This window comes from Lactuca sativa, chromosome 3 (genome assembly GCF_002870075.4).
Source record: "Lactuca sativa cultivar Salinas chromosome 3, Lsat_Salinas_v11, whole genome shotgun sequence".
NCBI lineage: Eukaryota > Viridiplantae > Streptophyta > Magnoliopsida > Asterales > Asteraceae > Lactuca > Lactuca sativa.
Window position 1 is genome coordinate 33,460,818 of NC_056625.2, and position 20,707 is coordinate 33,481,524.

Here is a 20,707-nt window from a genome sequence, read left to right on the forward strand (position 1 = left end):
ATCAATAAAAAATAATAAATTAATTGTAAAATCAAATTAAATTAGTTTTAAAATCAAGTTAAATTAATATTAAAATAAAATAAAATTACTTAAAAAAATTAAACTAATAACAAAAAAGAAAATATTAAATTAATTAGAAAATCAAATTAATTTATCTTTAGAATCAAATTAAGTTAGACCCCGTTTGATAGTTGCTGACTGAGTAAGTGCTGACTAAGAAAGGTCTGTCTGGGTAAGAAATTCTGACTGAGTAAGAAATCATGATGTTTGATTCAACATCTGACTGGATGTGCTAACTGATGACAAATGACCATTTTACCCTCGTTCCAAACCAACATCCTAAAACATTAATATTTAGAAAGATACTTGCCACCAAACAATTTTATTTTAAAAAGTATTAATATTAATATACTTGTATCATTTATCGATGATTAATAACCATTAGAACTAACTATTAAAACATAAAACAACGAACGGACCCACTACAATTACCGAATTGTCATCTTTTTGGTGTTTAGGGGTTTTAGGAAGCAGCCAACGGGAGTTAAACAAAGGGGAACGATCTAAATTGCAGCGGTCTAATTCATCTTTTCTGAAAAATCGCAAATAAATATCTCACGAACGATTTGTGGCATGAGGCTTAGGAGCACGAACAAATCACCAATCGTTTGATTTATCATATTTTTTTATGCTTTCTTCGTTCTGCTAATCTACCAAATTGTTTTCTTCTGTATCATCATTTTCCTTTCCACCATAATCATTCGGCATTATGTACTTACAAGTCTAAAAAGGGGGGGGGGGATGGCCTCTCCTGGCCCCTTAAGGCATCCGCCACTACCGGCGACCTCTGTTTGGCGTTCGCTGGGAGTTCTTCGTGTATAGCGGCCGGCTGTGCTTTTAGGTCATTGGGAAGGGATCACAAATTAGGGAAGAAAGAATAAAGACGGAGGGGTAGGATGGTCTAATTTCCAGTCCGCGATTGTCAAGGAACTAAGCTAGAAAGCAATTTAGTTCAGCTGATCTTACCGAGAAAGCACAAATCAAACACTTCCGCCTCGTTCCCGAGTTTAACAAAAGAAAAGAAGAGAAGAGAAAAGAAAGTCACGAGAGAAAAGAAGAGAAAGGAAAGGAAAACAAAATTTTCTTTTGTGTTCCCGAGTTGGAGAGAAGTGGAAGGAAAATGAATCATTTTGTTCTTTCTTTCCAAATCCTCCCAAATCGGAAGGAAAGTTAGGAGGGAAAGTGATCCTCCCATTTCTCTCCACTTCCTTCCACTTCCCTCCTTTAATGAAACTCGGGAACACCAATTTATTTTATTTTCTTCTCATTTCCACCCATTTCCTTTCCTTTCTCTCCTTAAGTTGAACTCGGGAACAGGGTGTTCGGGTCTGACCGAGTCAGTCCAATTTGCTGACTCGACCTAGTCAGACATTATCAAACACCGCCTTACCTTTATAAAATCAAATCAAATTAATTATAAAACCAAATTAATAGCAACATATTTTTAGTGACTTAATGTTGGTCATTACAACTTTAGCTTAATTAGGTTATTAATAGCAACGTACTTCTAGTGACTTAACGTTGTCACTTTCTCTTTGCTCCTCGGGTATATATATATGCTTTTTGAATACTCTATCCATTTTTGATTATTTGTTCATGTGTTCCCGTGTTGGGATACTTTTTGAATCATCGACTTTGAGAATACTCTACTTGATTTTTGTTTCCCGTAGAGTAAAACTTAAACACTAAATTATGTTTCAGTTGCATCATGTGTATTGATAAAAGCTAGACTACTAATCCACATCGTCAATCTCCCGAGTTCCAGCTAGGACTCGACTCTTTTGTCAAGAGATCCATGTTACACCTAGATTGTAAAGGTGAAACCAGATGTCTGTGTGAGAAATGTGATAATAGTTACTTCATGGATCTGAAAGCAATGAGATGTCATGTTCGTATATATGGTTTTAGTCAGTTATACAAAACGTGGACATATCACGGTGAACCTTTAATCCATCCAGTTGTAGATGTCGTATCGCCAAGTAACGAGATGGATGATGTTATTAACGATGTTATGTGGGAGTCGAGAGAAAATGATACAAACCTCGATGAAGGAACCTCGAATATAGGGGGTAGCGGTGTCGATGATGATTTTGAACAGTTGTTAGAGGCAGTCAAAACCAAGTTGTATCCTGGTTGTACGTTTTCTTTCCTTGATTTTTTTTAGCAAAACTGATGCATATCAAGGTCAACAACAAATGGAATGATAGTTCATTTGATCAACTCCTTGAGTTGTTGCATTTGGCATTTCCACCGACCAACAAGGTTCCCCATTCATATTATTTAGCAAAAAAGAAACTAAAGAAGTTAGGTTTGGGGTACGAGTCAATACATGTGTGCAAAAACGACTGTTTTCTCTTCTGGAAGGAACACAAGTCATTGCAAGTTTTTCCCGTTTGTAAAGAGAGTCGGTGGATTGCTAAAAACACCAAGGGTAAGAAAGTGGCTCATAAGGTGTTATGGTACTTCCCGTTTGAAGTGTACCTTTAATTCGTATTGTTTGTCTAACTTATATTTATGTTGTTTGTCTATATTGTATATCTTACAATTTAGCATGGTAACTAACTTTTATTCATATTGTATTTCTATATTGTACATCTTGTAATTTACAGGCTAAAGATGAGGTTTACTTGGGTGATACTCTTTGTCATGATGGCCGATGTTATGGGGCTTAAACATGGAGGTGATGGAGTCGGGGATCCACCACCTCCAGTAGGCTTTGGTTGTGGTCAGCACGAACAGGATGGTAAGTTTTATTATGATATATTTATAAGCTATTTTTGTGACATCCCCAAAATCACGGCCAGAAAAGACCGGTTTGTTTATGCTTTGTTTAAAAATCAGAGTTACATTTTTAAATGAAAGTGTTGCGGAATTTGTCCCAAAACAAAAATATGATAAAGATTTATCAAAAGCATTTCCATAGAAATGTATTTCATTAAAAGACTCGGGATGTCATGTTCGTACAGATCAAAAGCATAAACAGTACAATATAAGCCTTACTACATTATTTCATATCTACAGGCCTATATCCGTAATCCCTCGTCCAAAACATCACACCTATGCTCATGCGCCACTACCTGTAATACAAGAAACTGAGTGGGTCAGGCTTGGGAGCCTGGTGAGCACGTAGGGTTTTCAACCCACAATAAATAAGTTTATTAATTTCATCAATCAACAATAACCCGATTACCCGTTCCCGTTATCCTCACTTTACGTCCCTAAACACCTATCATAAGGGACCTAGCCTAAGGATCATCATCGGGACGGACACTACTGCTAAGGGGATTCCTCAGCAATAAATGTCCTAAAGGCAACCATGTAGGGGATGGAGTACACCGGTGAACACATCGTTCACAAACACCTACAGGTTGCGAGCCTACTAGCGTTCCACTGGACTGTCTAGAAGAGTCCGTGGTCGTCATCCATACTCCGCTAGATGACAGAAACAACAACATCAACATCGAGGCCTCTCATCATTTTATCACACATCAGCTATTACATCTACCCATGTTTTACCCCAACATTTTCGTAGATATAAAATACATATACAGTTTAAATCATTGAAAACATGTATAACAATGTTCATCCAGCATAGATAGCAAGTATTCAGATAATATGCACACATAGCACGTAATTTATATAAAATACTTCATATCTATGTGTAAGCTGAAAGTAATTATGCACTCACCTGATTAGGTGGTGATTCAGCACTCGGACAGCGCTTCGATACTCTCAAAACGATATTCCTTCGATAAAACCTAGTATCGATACCACTAGGGTTTAGTTTAACGATAACCGCGACAAATTAATTAGTCCGAGTATTATTAAGCGTTAATAATACTCGATATAACTCATAATAATAGCCCAAATAATTATTTTAAGGACCTAATAACATTCCTATAATTATTTGAAAGCTATATTAAAAATTGCGTAAGCGTAGCATACTTACAGCGAATTTTTATCGAGAACCGGGACTTAATTGGAGCGGCGTTTCGAAACCGAAAAACTCCTTTTTCTCGGGACTCCGGGAGCCTCGGGGCTTCCCTAGGGTGCTAAGGGGCTTAACTAGGGTTTAGAGGTGTTTTGGGGTTGTAGAGAGAGAAAGAAGTTAGAGAGAGAAGTGAAAAAGGTGTGAGAAATGATGGAAAATCGGCCTCCTTTTATAGCCCTGCGAGGCCTCGGTACGCTGGGCGTACCTCGGACCTACGCGGGGCGTAGTCATCGGATAGGAGCGCCACCTCGGACCAGCTGGCTAGCACTCCGGAAGAGATAAGGGCGAGGGTACGCGGGGCGTACTGGCTTCGGACGCGGAGCGTACAGCGAGGGCAGGTGTCATCATCCGAAGCGCGTTCCTTCATCAGCGATGGGTGGCCCAGATGCAGCCACGTCATCAGCCTCGCAACAGACTTCGCATTTTCATACTTCAACTTTAAAAATTCGTAACTTTCGCGTACGACCTCCGTTTTCAACGTTCTTTATATCCACGCGAAGGTGGGAACGTACTCTACAACTTTCGTTTAGACTCTGTCGGCTAATTTTGGCTCGATTTTAAATTTTATATTATTAACGGGCCGGGACACGATTGGTCCGTTAAATCCTCATAACTTCTTCATCCGACATCCGTTTTCACCCATCTTTTTCTCGTTACGCTACCCTTAACGAGATCTTCGATTCTCGTTCAGGTCGTGTCGGCTAAAAACCGCTCGATCTAATATTCGAATTTCGGGCTGTACACTGCTATTCCGAAACTTCGAAAATCATAACTTCTTCATACGAAGTCAGATTTGGGCGTTCTTTTTATCGATGTTCTTATTTTAACATATTCTACGACTTTCGTTTAGATCGCTAAGGCTAAATCTCGCTCTATCGTAAATTCACTATTTACGCTTCCCGGTACTGTGCCGGTTTTACCGTAAAATTTCGACGGGTCATAACTTCTTCGTTATAACTCGGATTTCGGCCTTCTTTATATGTACGGAAACCTTGAGACATATTCTACAACTTTATGTAGAGATATCGGGATTATCTTATACTTTAATTTTGACGCTTATTTTTATTATTTATTAATTATACATTTATAATTAAATTATAAGCACATAAATACACATAATTCACATAATACTCAAATATTTCATCTTTATTACTTCAAAAAGAGTTACAAGAGTTGACCTAGACTATTACATTGACAAAAATGCTTAGCCCTAAAACCCGGGCGTTACAATTTTTATTATTTTACTATAAGTTATCGTGACTAATATTTTTAATTGTATTTTTTAGCCAAGCTTCCAAAAAAAGAAGGGGCATGTCAAAAAATATCGAGTTAGGAAAGTTGATATGGGCAAACAAGGGAAAGCCCATGGATTTGGATTTCGACAGGGAGATCACATATTCCCCTGTTGGGAAGCGTGGTAATTTGTTCACATATGAAATTGGGAGATATTTGTGGAACAACGTCCCTTTCAACGTATCTGGTTGGGACAATGTTTCCCCCACAGAAAGGAACGCAATAGTTGTGCATCTAAAGGTAACTTGGATAAAATTTTAAGTTTAGTTGTGATTGTTATTTAATTAACTAACTTTTTTGTATTTGTAGAATAAATTTGATTTGTATAAGGTTAACATAGATCCAGAGCATGCTCAATTGTTGCAGAGCACTGATTCGAGTCTTGCAAAAGTTTACAGAGGCCGAAAAAGTAAAGCCCATTCCTATTTTAAGGAAATCGGGGGGCCTACAGACATCCCAACCGCATTAAACACCCCCCCCCAAGGGTATGTCACCTAAAAATTAGGTGAAGGCAATCAAACATTTTCAAACGCCAGAATTTTTAAGGTGTTCGACGTCAAACACAAAAGTCCGTGCAAAACAAGTAGTTGTAAACAGAGGGGGGGGGGGGGGGCGTCGAGCTCGTACAACAATGCATGTTTCAAAGAAATAAGTTATGATATATTTAAATGTTTATTTAAAGTATAAGTAATCTAATTTTTAATGTTAAATAGGATATCAGTCAAATTGAAGCTTTTCGTAAGGCTAATTCCAATCGCCAAGGGGTATTTTGTAGTCTTGCAGTCGAGCAACAATACGTAAGTGGTTAATTTGTATTTTCATATAAGTGTTTATATCGTCAAGGGTATTTAGTTATCTAATTTTTATGATTTTTATTATTTTTGAAAATACAAAATGCTTTACTCTAGGAGATTAACCAACGGACCCAAGCTTCTTCCGAAGCAAGTAGTCTAACACCCACTAATATAAAAAACTGTTTTGAAAGAATTTTAGGTGTTCGACACGGACATATTAGAGACATTGGGCATAAACCTCCTACCGTTGTGTCTATGTACGATCAGGAACAACCATTGACACAAGAACCACCACAATCACAGGTAATTGTTAGTTTAAGTAAATGCTATAATGGAAAGTAAAACGCTATAATAATATGTTGGTTATGGTTTGATATGTTGATATTTTGTAGTTTGGTAATTTTTGGAAAGTAAATGCTATAATGGAAAGTAGAATGCTATAATGATATGTTGGTTATGGTTTGATATGTTGATATTTTGTAGTTTGGTAATTTTTGGAAAGTAAATGCTATAATGGAAAGTAGAATGCTATAATGATATGTTGGTTATGGTTATGGTTTGATATGTTGATATTTTGTAGTTTGGTAATTTTTGGAAAGTACAATATTATAATGGAAAGTAGAATGTTATAATGATATGTTGGTTATGGTTCGATATGTTGATATTTTGTAGTTTGATAATTTTTGGAAAGTATAATGTTATAATGGAAAGTAGAATGCAATAATGATATGTTGGTTATGATTTAATATGTTGATATTTTGTATAACGCTATTATGATATGTTGGTAATATATTTTGTTTTCATTGTACTTGGAAATGCTGCAAACGATATTAAATGACCCAACCTGTTCTGCAGCATTGGAAGAGTGGTTTCGCTCATTGCCGCCACCAAATAATAATGAAGGAAATGATGAAGACGAGTAGCTACTTTAGGATTTTATGAAATGTTTTGTAATTTGAAAGAATACTTTAGGTTGTGGTATGGATTAATATTTTGGATTGGTGTGTATGGATTAATATTTCTATAAAACTTTATCATATTTTATAAATGTTATATTGTTTTTTATAAATTTAATGTTAAATAAAAAAAATCAATTTTTTTGCGGCGACATCTTTTGTAGCCACAGTTTCCTATTGTCGGCGACAGTGTATTTGCGGCGACATGAAGGCTTTAGCGGCGACAGTTCCCAATAGCAGCGACGATACACTATTAGCGGCGACAAGATGCGCATTAGCGATGAAACATTACCGGCGACTCAGTTGCAGCGACACGTCGCTGCTAAAGGTATTAGCGGCGACAGCCCATACCTTTAGCGGCGCCACACGTCACCGCTATTGCCCATTATTCTTGTAGTGTGCCAACTTAGCTGTTCCCGGGTCCAAATCCCATCAAAACCAACCTTTGCATGTACTCTGCTATAAAGCCCCATTCATCTCTTCTGTTTAGAGCAATGGTTCGGGTTACAAAATAAATAAATATATATCCACCAAAATTGACAATAAAAATAAAGCAAAATACAAAAAAGCATTTGTACTTTCACCGATTTATTGATGATTTAGTTACTTAACAATCTTTCTTTAGTGATTAACCCATTACTTTAGTGGACTGTTTAAAAGAAAGGAAAAATGACCACCAATAACACTTTATTTGTTTTTTTAAGTTGCTAAATTTCTAATTGTATCCAAATAACCAACAAACTTTTTTTTTGGTTTTATTATACTATTATCTTTTATCTGTTTAGCCACTAGACCATTATTTTTATCGATTTAGCCACTAAACTGTTAATTTTCTATTGATTTGGCCATTGAACTATAATTTTGATATCATTACCTTTTTCCAAAATGGGGTAGCAGGAAGAATGATTTTTTTTAACAGTCAAAAATGTATAACGGTTTGATATGTACAGAAAATTAATTATGTGACTTAATTGATAATGTGGTAAAAGTTCAAGTGATTTTCTCTATTTTACCCACAAAAGTTCTCCCTCTATGCAGGATTTACATTAATTCGATAACATGAAGCTAAAACTTCATGTTTGACCCTGAAGGGTATGGATTTTTAGTCTACAAGAGTGTCCCTATTTGTAGTTATTGAAAGGTATTTTAGACATTTAACTTCCAAGTTCTGAAATTCCATAGGATGGAGGGAGTAATAATTAAAAGTAAAAAGAAGGGGGAAAGGAAGGTTTACATACACGGGGTCTGCCAAGTTGATCTCTGAAACAGAAGAGAGAAAGCACGAGTGTTTCAACTTTCAAAAGTAAAGATCTCATAAAAGTTCTTCACATTGATCACTAAATTGAAACGGGCATAGAACACGAGGAAACTTCTCAGAAACATGTAAGAAGCTAATATATGCTAATGAAGTGAACTTGAACTTCAAGTATGTTATGTACATTTAAATTATGAATCTCATACAGTATTTGATTGATCTAAATGAAAAAAAAAAAACAAATATCAAAGTGGTTCCATTACACAAAGCCATGATTTCCACAAGCGACGAATTAACCTAACAGCTTCATGTTCCCTTAAGGCTCTCACCTAGTCAATTATATTTGACAAATTTTAGTAACGAAATGGACTAATGGATCCATTCTAGTATATATGAACACGCATAAACGAAGAGAAATCTGCATTTGGAAATTTACTCAACATGAAAAATGGAAACGATTAAAGCACAATTAAACTAACATATATACAGAGAGCATTTGCTGCCCAGTAAAACAAAGAAGAGATGGAGAATTAGCTTACAGGAACGAATAAATTTGATCCGCCTGAGGTCGAAATTAGGTGTAGTGGTACTGCATAATCTGCAAAATCGCAAGGAGAGAAGAAAACAGCAGATCCTGAGTCGATATGTTAATCCAAAGAAGAATTTACCCAAAAATGCTTGAATTTAGACATATGTAGGTAAAATGCGATCCCTAATTACTGAATTAAGTATAAAAACTCTACATTTGCTCTGAATTGAACAAGATGCAGCCATTGAAGCTAAATTGGGAAGACGGTATGATAGAACTTCTTTCCAGAAATAGAAGAGAATGTTACCCTGGTTTTGAACGGTCTAGTCCTTCCGGGTTTTTACATCAAAACTGTGAAAAAAAATTAAAAAATGAAATTACCTAAATACCCTTGATAAAATAAAAGACATGTTTTCGTCCAGCCTTTCAAGTTGACAGCACGTATAATTACCTAAATACCCTTGATAAAATAAAAGACATGTTTTCATCCACTGATATAGCCTTTCAAGTTGACAGCAGCCATTGTACTTTCACCATCATATCGATTTAACGATTAAACCATTATATTTTTTTTAACCTTTTAAATAAACAAATTTCCCAGTTACTAGTTACTGGCAAAATACAGAAAAGTAAAATGTAATGTCAAATTTTATTGATTTAGCCTTTAAACAAATGCTCTTTGGTGATAGTTCATTGGCTAAATCCATCAGAATCACCAAACTAATGAGGAAAGACCACTACAACCTGTTATCGTTACTACGCAAGCATCACTGCAACCGCCGATCGATTCAACAAATCCACGCTCACTTGGTCACTACTGCCGCCATAATTCAAACACCACCACCACCAATCAGTCTCTGGACCACCATCCTCCACCATTACTCACTTGGGAATTCCCCCGATGAAGCTTTTTTGCTCTATAAGCACCATCTCCACCCCACCACCTTGTTTTATGGCGATAGTTTCACATATGCTTTCTTGATAAAATCCTGTGCTAATTCACATCTACCCATGTCGGGTTCACAACTCCATTCTCTCACATTCAAATTCGGGTTTGAGAGTCATGTTTACGTCCAAACCGCTTTAGTCAACATGTATGTCGTATGTGGGCATTTACTCGAATGTCGCAAAGTGTTCGATGAAATGCCTGAAAGAAATCTAGTCACATGGAACGTTTTAGTAACAGGTTTAGCAAAACTCGGTGAAATTGTGCTAGCGCGATCTTTCTTTGATATAATGCCTATTAAGAATGTTGTTTCTTGGAGTGGTATGATAGACGGGTATACACGAGCAAATCAACCCAAGGAAGCAATTTCATTGTTTAGACACATGCTTTCACTTAACGATAATACAAAGCCAACTGAGATCACCATTTTAGCGGTTTACCCTGCGATTTGGAATCTTGGGTCTTTGGAGTTATGTCAATCGGTTCATGCTTATGGAGAAAAAAACGGATTTTATATGATAGATATACGTGTTACGAATGCTTTAATTGATGTGTATTCAAGGTGTGGAAGTGTGGAGAGTGCTTTGCGAGTTTTTGAAGGCATAACAAGTGAGATGAGGAATTTAGTGTCGTGGACATCGATTATCTCTGTATTCGCAATGCATGGAATGGCAAGGGAGGCTATGGATAGTTTTAAAAGAATGGAGGAAATAGGGATGAAGCCTAATAGAGTTACATACTTGAGTATTCTAAGTGCTTGTAGTCATGGAGGATTAGTTGAAGAAGGGTTAGTGTTTTTCAAGAAAATGGTGGATGAGTCTGGTATTGTGCCTGATATAAAGCATTATGGGTGCTTGGTTGACATGTTGGCGAGAGCAGGGAGGATTGAAGAAGCAGAGAAAGTGGCTTTGAAGGTGCCTAAAGATTTGGATAATGATGTGATTTGGAGGGTGCTTCTTGGGGCATGTAGCTCCTATAATAATGTTGAGACAGGGAAGAGAGTCACGAGGAGAATATTTGAAAAGGAGAGAGGTTACTCTAGTGATTATGTGCTTATGTCAAACATCTTCTCTAGTGTGGGTGATTATGTTGATTCAGAGAAGGTTAGGAGAAAAATGGATCAAATGGGTGTTTGTAAACTACCTGGTCGTAGTTCCATCTAAGCTTTGAAATGACAAAAAGATACTCGGTTAATAGAAAAAATAAATTACGTGTAGTAGTATAAATTGTCTTAATTATAAACTAGACTTCCAACTCAAATTCTTGAGGTTTCATAGTATAACTTATAAAGACAAACCTATATCATACATACAGGCTACAGCGGACATAAGCAAACCCAAAAAAAGAACCATGGAACAAGAAAAGGGCCCATATAAAATTGGCCCAAGCCGCCCAACGATTAGACAAACTATAACTATTTGTACACTTATAATTAGAGATGCACGTGAGCCTGTTTTAACCGGCTAATATCTTTTCTTCAATTTGTACACTTACTTTTTTTTTTTTCTTTTTTTTTTAACCGTTGTGTTTAGCTAACTCTAACTATAATCATTAACTCATTAAGCCATATAATAAAAGTCAGTGAACAACTAATAGCATCAAATAGCTTTTTCTCCAATTTAGTTACAAGGAAGTGGAATGACCAAATTGAAAAAAAAAAAATAATAATAATAAAAAAAAAAAAGAGAGAGAGATGCTTTTATAGGAAAAAAAAAACAAATATAAAAGTAGATTTGTGCTCAATACTAAATAGCAAATCAATTTCTCTTTCGGTTCTATTACTCTAAGTCTCTAACCCATGATCTTCCACAAATAAAGTATTGATAACCGCAAATATCGAGAAAAATAAAAAATCGGCAGGTCCTGAGTCTATGTTAAATAGAAAGATGGTTTTGTTAATTTTTTTAGTAAAATATAGTTTTGGTCCCTATGGTTTGGCTAAAATCACACTTTTGGTCCTAGTATCGGTTTTTTTCTCATAGGTGGTCCATGTGGAGGGTTTTTGATAGAACATAGGATAATAGAACAGGAAAACAGAGACAATTGATTCTAAAATACCTTCACTCCCTTCTTAAATGATTACAAATAAGATAAATCAGCTCAAACAATCCCAACAATGGAAGGTTTGCTGCCAAGCTAAAAAGCTTCTATTCAAAGATAAAAAGACATAAAGAAGGAAATATGGGAGATTTCTCTATTAAATAACATCAGCAATTTCTCTCTCTTCAGTGTTCGATACCACTACCTGCTGCAGCCAATCCTTTGTCACTTTTCTGGAACCTTCTTTGGTACACCCTACACCCTCCAAATCGGGGGCCTGTTAAGGGAGATTGTGTTGGGATCAGATTGGGCTAGGCTAGCTGGGCAATTGTTCTTATCAATACCGTCCCCTTGAAGCAGAGGCTTGTCCTCAAGCCTAAATTCAGGAAATTAGGACCGGATGGAGAAAGCATCTTCCCATGTTGAATCATCAGTGGAGCCGTGTTCCCACTGTATGAGCCATTGTAGCACTTGATTGTTGTCCCTGTTAATGGTGCGAGTGGCTAAACATTTCAAAGGTCGGGTGATATCGTTGGGGTCTGCTTCCAGACCTTTGGGTAGGGTGACCTCCACTGTCTTGTTACCCACAACCCGTTTTAGGAGAGAAGCATGGAAAACAGGGTGTATGCATGCCTCGGGTGGTAGTTGTAGTTTATAAGCAACAGGTCCCACTCTTGCAGTGATCAAGTATGGCCCGTAGAAACGAGCAGCCAACTTCTGGTTGATCCTTCGGATGAAAGATTGCTGCCTGTGTGGCCGGAGCTTAAGGAATACCCAATCTATCACCGAGAACTCTTCATCTCATCGGTGTTTATCAGCTGACCGCTTCATACGTTCTTGGGCACGGAGAAGATGATATTTCAGTTGTGCCAAGGCTTCATCTCGGTCAAGTAATTCACGCGCTACAGCCTCGCATTGTACTTCGCCGGGGACGAAACAAAGTATAGATGGGGGTTGGCAACTATACACAATCTGAAACGGGGTAGTGTTCGTCGATACGTGGAAGGAGGTATTGTGCCAATATTGATCCCAAGATAACCAATACGACCACGTCTTAGGTTGCTCGGAGGCGAAGCAACGAAGCTACATTTCGAGACTCCGGTTGACCACCTCGGTTTGGCCATCAGTCTCGGGGTGGTACGCGGAGCTGAACTTGAGCTTAAAAGACCTCCTTCCAGAATGTGCTCAAGAATAAAGGGTCTCGGTCACTAAGAACCGACTTTGCAAGTCCATGTAATCGAATTATCTCACATAAGAACACCTCAGCCAGTGTGCGAGCGGAAAGGGGGTGTTTTAGGGGGATGAAATGGCAGTATTTGGATAGTCGGTCAACCACGACTAGAATGATTTCATACCCCTTCTATTTAGGCAGGCCTGTAATGAAATCTAGGGATATGTCGTCCCATATTTGTTCGGGAATCGGAAGTGGTTGTAAGAGACCGTTAGGAGACAGAGTAGAAGCCTTGTACCTCTGACAAGCATCGCAGGATCTCACATATTGTTTGATAGTTTTCGTCATGCCGGGCCAGTAAACTTGTGAAGCTAGGCGGCGGTAGGTACGAAAAAACCCTGAGTGGCCACCTGTTGGGCTGTTGTGGAATTCTTCAAGCATTTTAGGTATCCAGGGGGACGAGGAGGGAATGACCACGCGACCTTTGTGGAATAGTCTGCCATTTACCAAGGAAAAACCCGGTTTAAAGGTGGGGTCGTGTACGAGGGCTTGAGCGATCTTTTGGAGTTGTGGGTCTGTTGCTACCCCTTCTAATAGTCGGTCACCGTCCAACCATAGTGGTGATGAGACAATTGTGTGGAGTTCCCTTTCTAAGATCCTTGAGAGGGCATCGGTTGCGCGATTTTCATTCCCCAGCTTGTATTGAATTAAGAACTGATACCCCAGCAGTTTTGCCACCCAATTTTGTTGGTCGGTTGTAGAGATGCGTTGATCAAGGAGGAAATTCAAGCTCTTTTGATATGTGGAAATTATGAAGTGTCGTCCCAGTAAGTAGGGTCGCCAGTGTTGGATGGCTAGAAAAAGTGCCATAATCTCTTTGTCATACGCGGATTTCCGGATATTATTGTCGGATAAAGCCTTGCTAAAGTAAGCGATGGGCTGTCGGGATTGCATAAGGACGACCCCTAGGCCTCGACCCGATGCGTCACACTCGATCTCAAAAGGGCGGGAGAAATCTGGTAATGCAAGGACTGGAGCAATAATCATGGCCCTTTTGAGAGAGTCAAATGCTTCTTGGGCTGGTTGTCCCCATGTGAAATTGTCTTTCTTGGTGAGGTCGGTGAGTGGATGAGCTATCTTGCCATAACCATCAATGAATTTTCGGTAATAACCGATTAGCCCCAGAAATCCCCGAACAGCCTTGACTGTTTTAGGTGTTGGCCAGTTGAGAACCGATTCAATTTTCGTTTTGTCCATTGACACGCCCCTGTGGTCGATAACATGTCCCAGGTAATCGATAGAGTTTCGCCCAAAGCTGCTCTTTTTTTGGTTAACAACCATTTGGTGAGTGTGTAAGAGGGACAACACTTCAGTGAGCAAGGCGATATGGTTGGGCCAAGTGTTGTTGTAGACGAGAATGTCGTCGAAGAAAACGAGAACTCCTTTCGTAACAAGGGTCGGAAAATGTTGTTCATAAGAGCTTGGAATGTCGTCGGGGCGTTGGTTAGGCCGAATGGCATAACCAAGAATTCATAATGGCCGTTGTGAGTGCGGAAGGCGGTCTTCTCGATGTCGGTGTCACGGACCCGGACTTGATAAAACCCAGATTTTAAGTCAATTTTGGAAAAGAATCGACTACCATAGAGCTTGTCTAATAACTCTTCGACGACAGGGATCGGGTATTTATCGGCAACAGTGACCCGGTTTAGTGCGCGGTAGTCGATGCATAGCCGCCAAGTGGAGTCTTTCTTCTTGACCAAGATGACGGGACTGGAGAAGGCACTTTGGCTTGGTCGGATGATACCCTGTTGCAGCATGTCTTCAATCTGACGTTGTATCTCGTCTTTGTGGATGAGAGGGTATCGATAGGGGCGGACACAAACTGGGCCTTGGCCGTTTAATAGAGTGATGGAATGCTCAATGGATCGCGGTGGGGGTAGCCTTCTGGGTGGTTGAAATAAATTGGTGAACTAGGACAACAAGGAATTGAGTTGGGTATGTTGGGATTCTGAGAGCGAATCCAAGGGGGTGGAATTTGGAGCAGGTTCCATTTGATCGTCTAGGCAGCCATGAAGGGAGGAAAGACCCTATTCAGTATGGGAGAGTCCCTGTAGTTGTATGAGAGTTGACCCATCCCAAAATTGTATCCTCCGTGTGAGCCAGTTGCACAACACATCGTCGAGTGTTCTTAACCATGCAATGCCCAGAATGACATCTAGGCTCCCTAGTTTATAAACCAGAGCGTCCAGGACACACGAGAAAGAGCCCAATTTGATCGAGATGTCCTGACATTGCTCTGTCATCCAGACCTTTCGATCATCTCCCAGTTTAATGGCGACTCGTGGGATAGAGTGGATAGTAAGGCCAAGTGCAATTGCTAGCCGTCGGGAGATGAAATTGTGTGTTGCACCATTGTCAACCAAAATTAGGGCAGGGAGATTGTTGATTTCACCTGCGATTTTGATTGTGGAAAGGGTAGGATTGAGATTGGGGGACAAGTACCATGGCTCAAGAGATGAACACTCGCCATCAGGTGCAACATCATCTGGAGGAGAGTCGTCGTGGGGTTCACCGCCGGAAGTTTCATCGACTTCGTCGCCGTCTGGAAGGAGGAGAACACGAAGGCTGCCTTTGGCACACTTGTGTTGTGGTGTATACTTCAACCCACATGTGAAACACAGACCCTTACAACGCCGATCGTCCCATTCCTGTTTGGATAGACTTCGGGTTGTGGGGCTCCAAATGTTGGACGGGGCTTTGTCTTGGAACCGTGGGAATGTAGATCCATCAGTAGAGAAGGGCTTGGGGTTATAAGGGCTTACCGGACTGGGTGAGTAAGTGGGCCGGGGCGAGGAGTTTAGGTTAGGTAGGGTGACGGTGGAAGTAACGGAGCGTTGCTTATTCGCCGGTTTGCCATTGTACATTCCTGTCGCCATTTCAACATTTTTTGAGAATTCCATCGCTTGGTCGCAAGTAAGCGGGTAGAGGGTGCGAACCCAAATGCGGATTTCGGGTTTTAGACCACGTAGGTACCAGCCAATAGATTCCTCCTCGGATTGATTCGGAATTAAGGCTGTAAGTTCTTCGAATTTTGCAATGTATTCGTCCACTCCTCCTTCTTGGAATAATAAGCCTAAGGCTTCATGAGCATTGCGGAATCGGGTTCCACTGAACCGATGGAGAAGCTTGGTTCGGAATTGGTCCCAGGTGGTTGTGGGGTGGCAGATGAGAAGGTTGGTGAACCAGTGGAGTGCTTGACCGTCCATACACATTTGGGCAAGATAGAGTTGTTGAGATAGGGGTGTGTGATGGACCTTGAAGTAGAGCTCAGCTTTGGTTACCCACCCACGAGTATCAGACCCGTCAAAGAAAGGAAGCTTCACTTTCGGGAGGGAGAAGAGGGTTTCATCCACTAGGGGAATAGGAGGTATCAGAGGTGGTGGCGGTGGTGGAGGAGTGCCAGTAGAGCCCATACCTGAAGTATTTGGAGTGCCCTGAGATTGCTGAGAGGGGAAGGGAAAAAGTGCTTATTGTCGACCCAGATGAGATTGAAACATCATGTCTAGCGTAGCAGGAAAAGCGTCGATGGTCTTCTTCATACCCTCTATCTGGGTGGAAAGTTGCATTAGTTGTTCTGTGTAAGAAGCTAGTTGCTGTTCTTGAGCATCAGCTCTTGCTTGCAATCTGGTGGTGATTGTGGTGGAGGCATCTGGAGCTGGAGGGACCATGGTGGGAAGAAACTGGCAATGGAACCAATTGATAGAACAGAGGATAATAGAACAGGAAAACAGAGACAATTGATTCTAAAATACCTTCACTCCCTTCTTAAATGATTACAAATAAGATAAATCAGCTAAAACAATCCCAACAATGGAAGGTTTGCTGCCAAGCTAAAAAGCTTCTATTCAAAGATAAAAAGACGTAAAGAAGGAAATATGGGAGATTTCTCTATTAAATAACATCAGTAATTTCTCTCTCTTCAATGTTCGATACCACTACCTACTGCAGCCAATCCTTTGTCACTTTTCTGGAACCTTCTTTGGTACACCCTCCAAATCGAAGGCCTGTTAAGGGAGACTGTGTTGGGCTCAGATTGGGCTAGGCTAGCTGGACAATTGTTCTTATCAGTTTTGTTATTAATCTCTATTACTGGCGCTGTGAAAAGACTAAGGTTGTTGTTTGTTTTTTGCAAAAAAAACCTCTTCAGACCTCTTATTGTTGTGCGGCGCAGCACACTCGCAACATTTTTAATCTCGCAGCTGTTTGTTTTTTAGAAGTCTTCAGAGTTAAAAACATTTGCACGTGTTTTGTTTGGCGTAGCACTTGTATTGTCTCTTCCAACCTATTCTTCTTCTTTTTTCTTGCTAAAATCTTGATTATATATTGTTGAAATCTTATTTTACATTTTTTTTTGTTTATTCGTGTTGATTTTTTTTTCATTTTTTTATATTGAATAATGATAATTTCTTGATGAAATATCATAATTTTTACTAAAATATCTTTATTTTTTTATGAAATATCATTATTTTTGGTGAAATATCATAAATTCTTGTTGAAATGTCATACATTATTAAATTTTTGGTATTAAAAAACTATTTTTGGTTTATAAAATATGTGTATTTTAATTTTTTAATATATGCAACAACATGCAGATGTTAAAAAAAACAAACACGCTTCTTATTACAGTCTGTAGCCGTTTGGCCCACTTCTTCTACTACAGAGTGTTGCAGAGGTGGTCCGCAGACTTCATGAATTTTTGCTTCAAAAAAACAAACAACACCTAAATGCCCTTAAGCTATATAAACAAAAACCCTAAGATGGAAGACGATGACGATCATTTTTCCTTCCTAACACTATACATTCACTCCTCTCGACACCAGGATCTGATCATTGCATCTATTGACACCACCACCGACAATGATCATTGTCTCTGTTACCTACAATGATCTCTACCTCCGTTATCGGTCACCTCTTCTTCAAGCTCCACTAAAGGCATATGGCATCACCACCAGCATGTCAACCTCCATCGCTGACATCAACCCCAAGCACTACTATGCCCTCCATTAAGGATAAGTAGTTTGTCCCAAATCTCGATCCCGTACCGGTACTATACCGGAACCGGTACCGAACCGTACCGAATTTAAAGATATGGGACGGTACTTGGTACTCCAAATACATGAAATTCGGGATTCGGTACCACCGGTACCGGTACTAGTATCGAAAACCGGTACCATTCCTGGTACCAGTATCGATGATGTTAATTCGGTTCGGTACTCGGGATTGACTATCGATCAAATTCGTTTTTTAGGAAATCGGTAACGGTACGCGTCGGTACCGGTTCCGTCCCATGCTCATCCCTACCCTCTATGATTTCGGATTTGAAAATTCTCCTTCCCTTCTTTGATTATAATTATATTAAAAATATAGTTCTCGTTTCTGAAGTGGAAAAATATTTGCTCATCCGGAACCTTCTTCGAAATTTCTCATCACGCTTGTTTAGTTCGAGGTAATGCTGACAAAAGATGAATATTAATGGTTTCATCATCAAATGAAGATGAGAAATAAGGATTTTCTTCCATAACATATTTCATAACGGATGGATATATCTATTGGATTAAGTGTTTAAGCTCATAACTATAATGGTATGTGCTTGATCTGATAGTAGCATGGTCTTTTTGGGTTGCCTTCACCATTGCAACTTGAGAGAATGATTTTTGGAGAAAGAGGTTGATAAATGATTTATTAATATATTATAAGAATAATATATTAATTTAGAAATCATATTATTTAATTAGTATTAATCAGAAATCAATTTAGAATTAATTTTGTTTTCAGCCTGGACTCTAGAATCTTTTGTTTCTCGGGTGGTGGTGAACAATGTTGCTTGCGTTGCGGGGGATGCCCGCCCGTAGGGCCCGGCCTGCTTCCCGCCCGAAAGAACCACTGACTAGCTAGCCGAACTAGTGAGGGGGCTATCTGGAGACATACTAAAAACCATGCCTTTCGAACCAAACATAACGCCCGTCTTCCAAATCAAAAGAAAAAAAAGGGGACGAAAGAAGGAGTGCATCCTGTGGAGCACATGTAACGCACACTCGGGTTGCTCACGCAGCGGATCTCTCTCTTTTTAGATATCTATAGATAAAGAGAGAGAGAGAGAGAGAGAGAGAGAGAGAGGTGTGTGAAAGTAATAGCTTTATGTTATGGCCGCCCCCGACTTACGGCCTTTACGCTACTACTACTGTGATGTGAGCGGTTCAAATTGGTTTGATCTTTCCCAATCATCATGGCCAGAACTTGTACGCAACACTTGTACGGAGGTGCATGCATAAAGGTTTGGAACTTTTTATTATCTGAATCTTAAGAACTGGATCCTACCCTATTCTCGAACCCTCTGTCGATCTCCACCCTGCCCGTATTTCTTTTTTTTTCTTTTTGAAGGGGCAAAAGAAATGTCTTCACCTGCTGCCAACAGTCTTTCTTCGGAATTCTACTGAACGGGTCAATCCTCCTCCCCCCCCGCCCCCCGTTTGTTTTAGCAACTTATCCTAAGGTCTCCTCGCCAAGAGCTCCCCAACGAAGACAGAGGAAGCAACCCGCCTGCTATGGCAGGGCGGCTTTTTTCTTTCACAATAAGACCTGGAAGATTATCCCTACCCTCGGTAGCTTACGAGTTTACGTCCATCCCTGGTCGGGTACAATTTCCTTTTTCTTTCTCCCTTGTAGCCGTTACCCGAATTCGCGCAAGTGTGTCCACACCCCCCAAACTGACTTGACGAATTAAAGGAACTGATTAATTAGTGGCGACTGGAATTGCAAATCATTGATAATTGCAATGTTGGACTAATGGACTCCTTTAGGAGGAGTGGAAGAAATCTATAGGAGGTCCTATAGAGATTTCGTCCAAGGCCTTCACCATACCAACAAGGCTCTCTCCCTGAACTTGGCGGTGATCTCCGCCACCATCTCCATAGTCTGTCTCATGTCTAAAAACTCCCTAGCCAGCTGTTGAACCTCCACAATTAGCGCAAACTCCGCTCAAAACCTGGCCACGAAGTCTGACCAGGTCATGACCTCAATAGTTGGGGCTCCCAAAGCATAGTCAACCTCCTCCCAGCAGTCTCTAGCTCGCTCCTTCAAACAACCAGCAGCAAACCTGACCTTCGACCCCTCAGGGCAGAAGCTCCTCGTCTATGCAGACTCAATGTCTGTAATCCATCTTCTAGCTACAATGGGGTCTTTCACCCTACAGAAGTCTGGCGCCCATATCCCCTAAAATACTTGAAAGAAAGTATGTGAGTCCCAGATTGGCCAGGTGCCATGTCACTCTTAATGCCTAAAGGTGGTCCTCCATCAGCTTAATGATACCTTCCTTGATCTACCCGAAAATCACCGGGGTCGCGTCAGGATGTCTCTCGTAATCTCAGATGCAATGAACTCGTGAAATCCATCATCAATTGGTTCGGAACCTGTACCCAAACCAGACCCAAATCCTGAACCTCCTTCTCCTTGACACGTCATCACCATTCTGAAACAAACCACACAATCGTCAGGGTCATACATATCATCAAGAAATCTCATCACTCTACCACCCCCGATTCCCTGCAGCTCTCCAAGATTCAAGATGGATACTCAACTTTCAGTAGTACGAGCCCATAGTACCTTCCACATC

The 20,707-nt window shown here is 39.9% G+C and overlaps 1 protein-coding gene and 1 long non-coding RNA gene across 4 annotated transcripts; one reads left to right on the forward strand and one right to left on the reverse strand.

Annotated features, from left to right (window-relative positions):
- Nucleotides 1–8,493: 8,493 nt before the first annotated feature.
- Nucleotides 8,494–9,196, reverse strand: LOC111917140 (uncharacterized). 3 transcript variants are annotated; one of them, XR_008231193.1, is made up of 3 exons: nt 9,093–9,196; nt 8,889–8,947; nt 8,494–8,767 (listed from the first exon to the last, which is right to left on the reverse strand). It is a non-coding gene; the product is annotated as an uncharacterized LOC111917140 (long non-coding RNA). The 3 variants fall into 3 exon arrangements; XR_006189731.2 differs by having other exon boundaries at nt 8,494–8,678; nt 8,889–9,196; XR_006189732.2 differs by having other exon boundaries at nt 8,889–9,196.
- A 226-nt stretch (nt 9,197–9,422) lies between these two features.
- On the forward strand, nt 9,423–11,501 carry LOC111917263 (pentatricopeptide repeat-containing protein At1g09220, mitochondrial). The gene has a single exon (XM_023912945.3). The coding sequence runs from the start codon at nt 9,518–9,520 to the stop codon at nt 10,985–10,987; it is 1,470 nt and encodes a 489-aa protein (XP_023768713.1). The 5' UTR covers nt 9,423–9,517; the 3' UTR covers nt 10,988–11,501.
- The last annotated feature ends 9,206 nt before the right edge of the window (nt 11,502–20,707 follow it).

Bases quoted from the DNA above. Each gene is read 5' to 3' on its own strand.
- LOC111917263 (XM_023912945.3), top strand. From the start codon at position 9,518: ATGTCAAATTTTATTGATTTAGCCTTTAAACAAATGCTCTTTGGTGAT.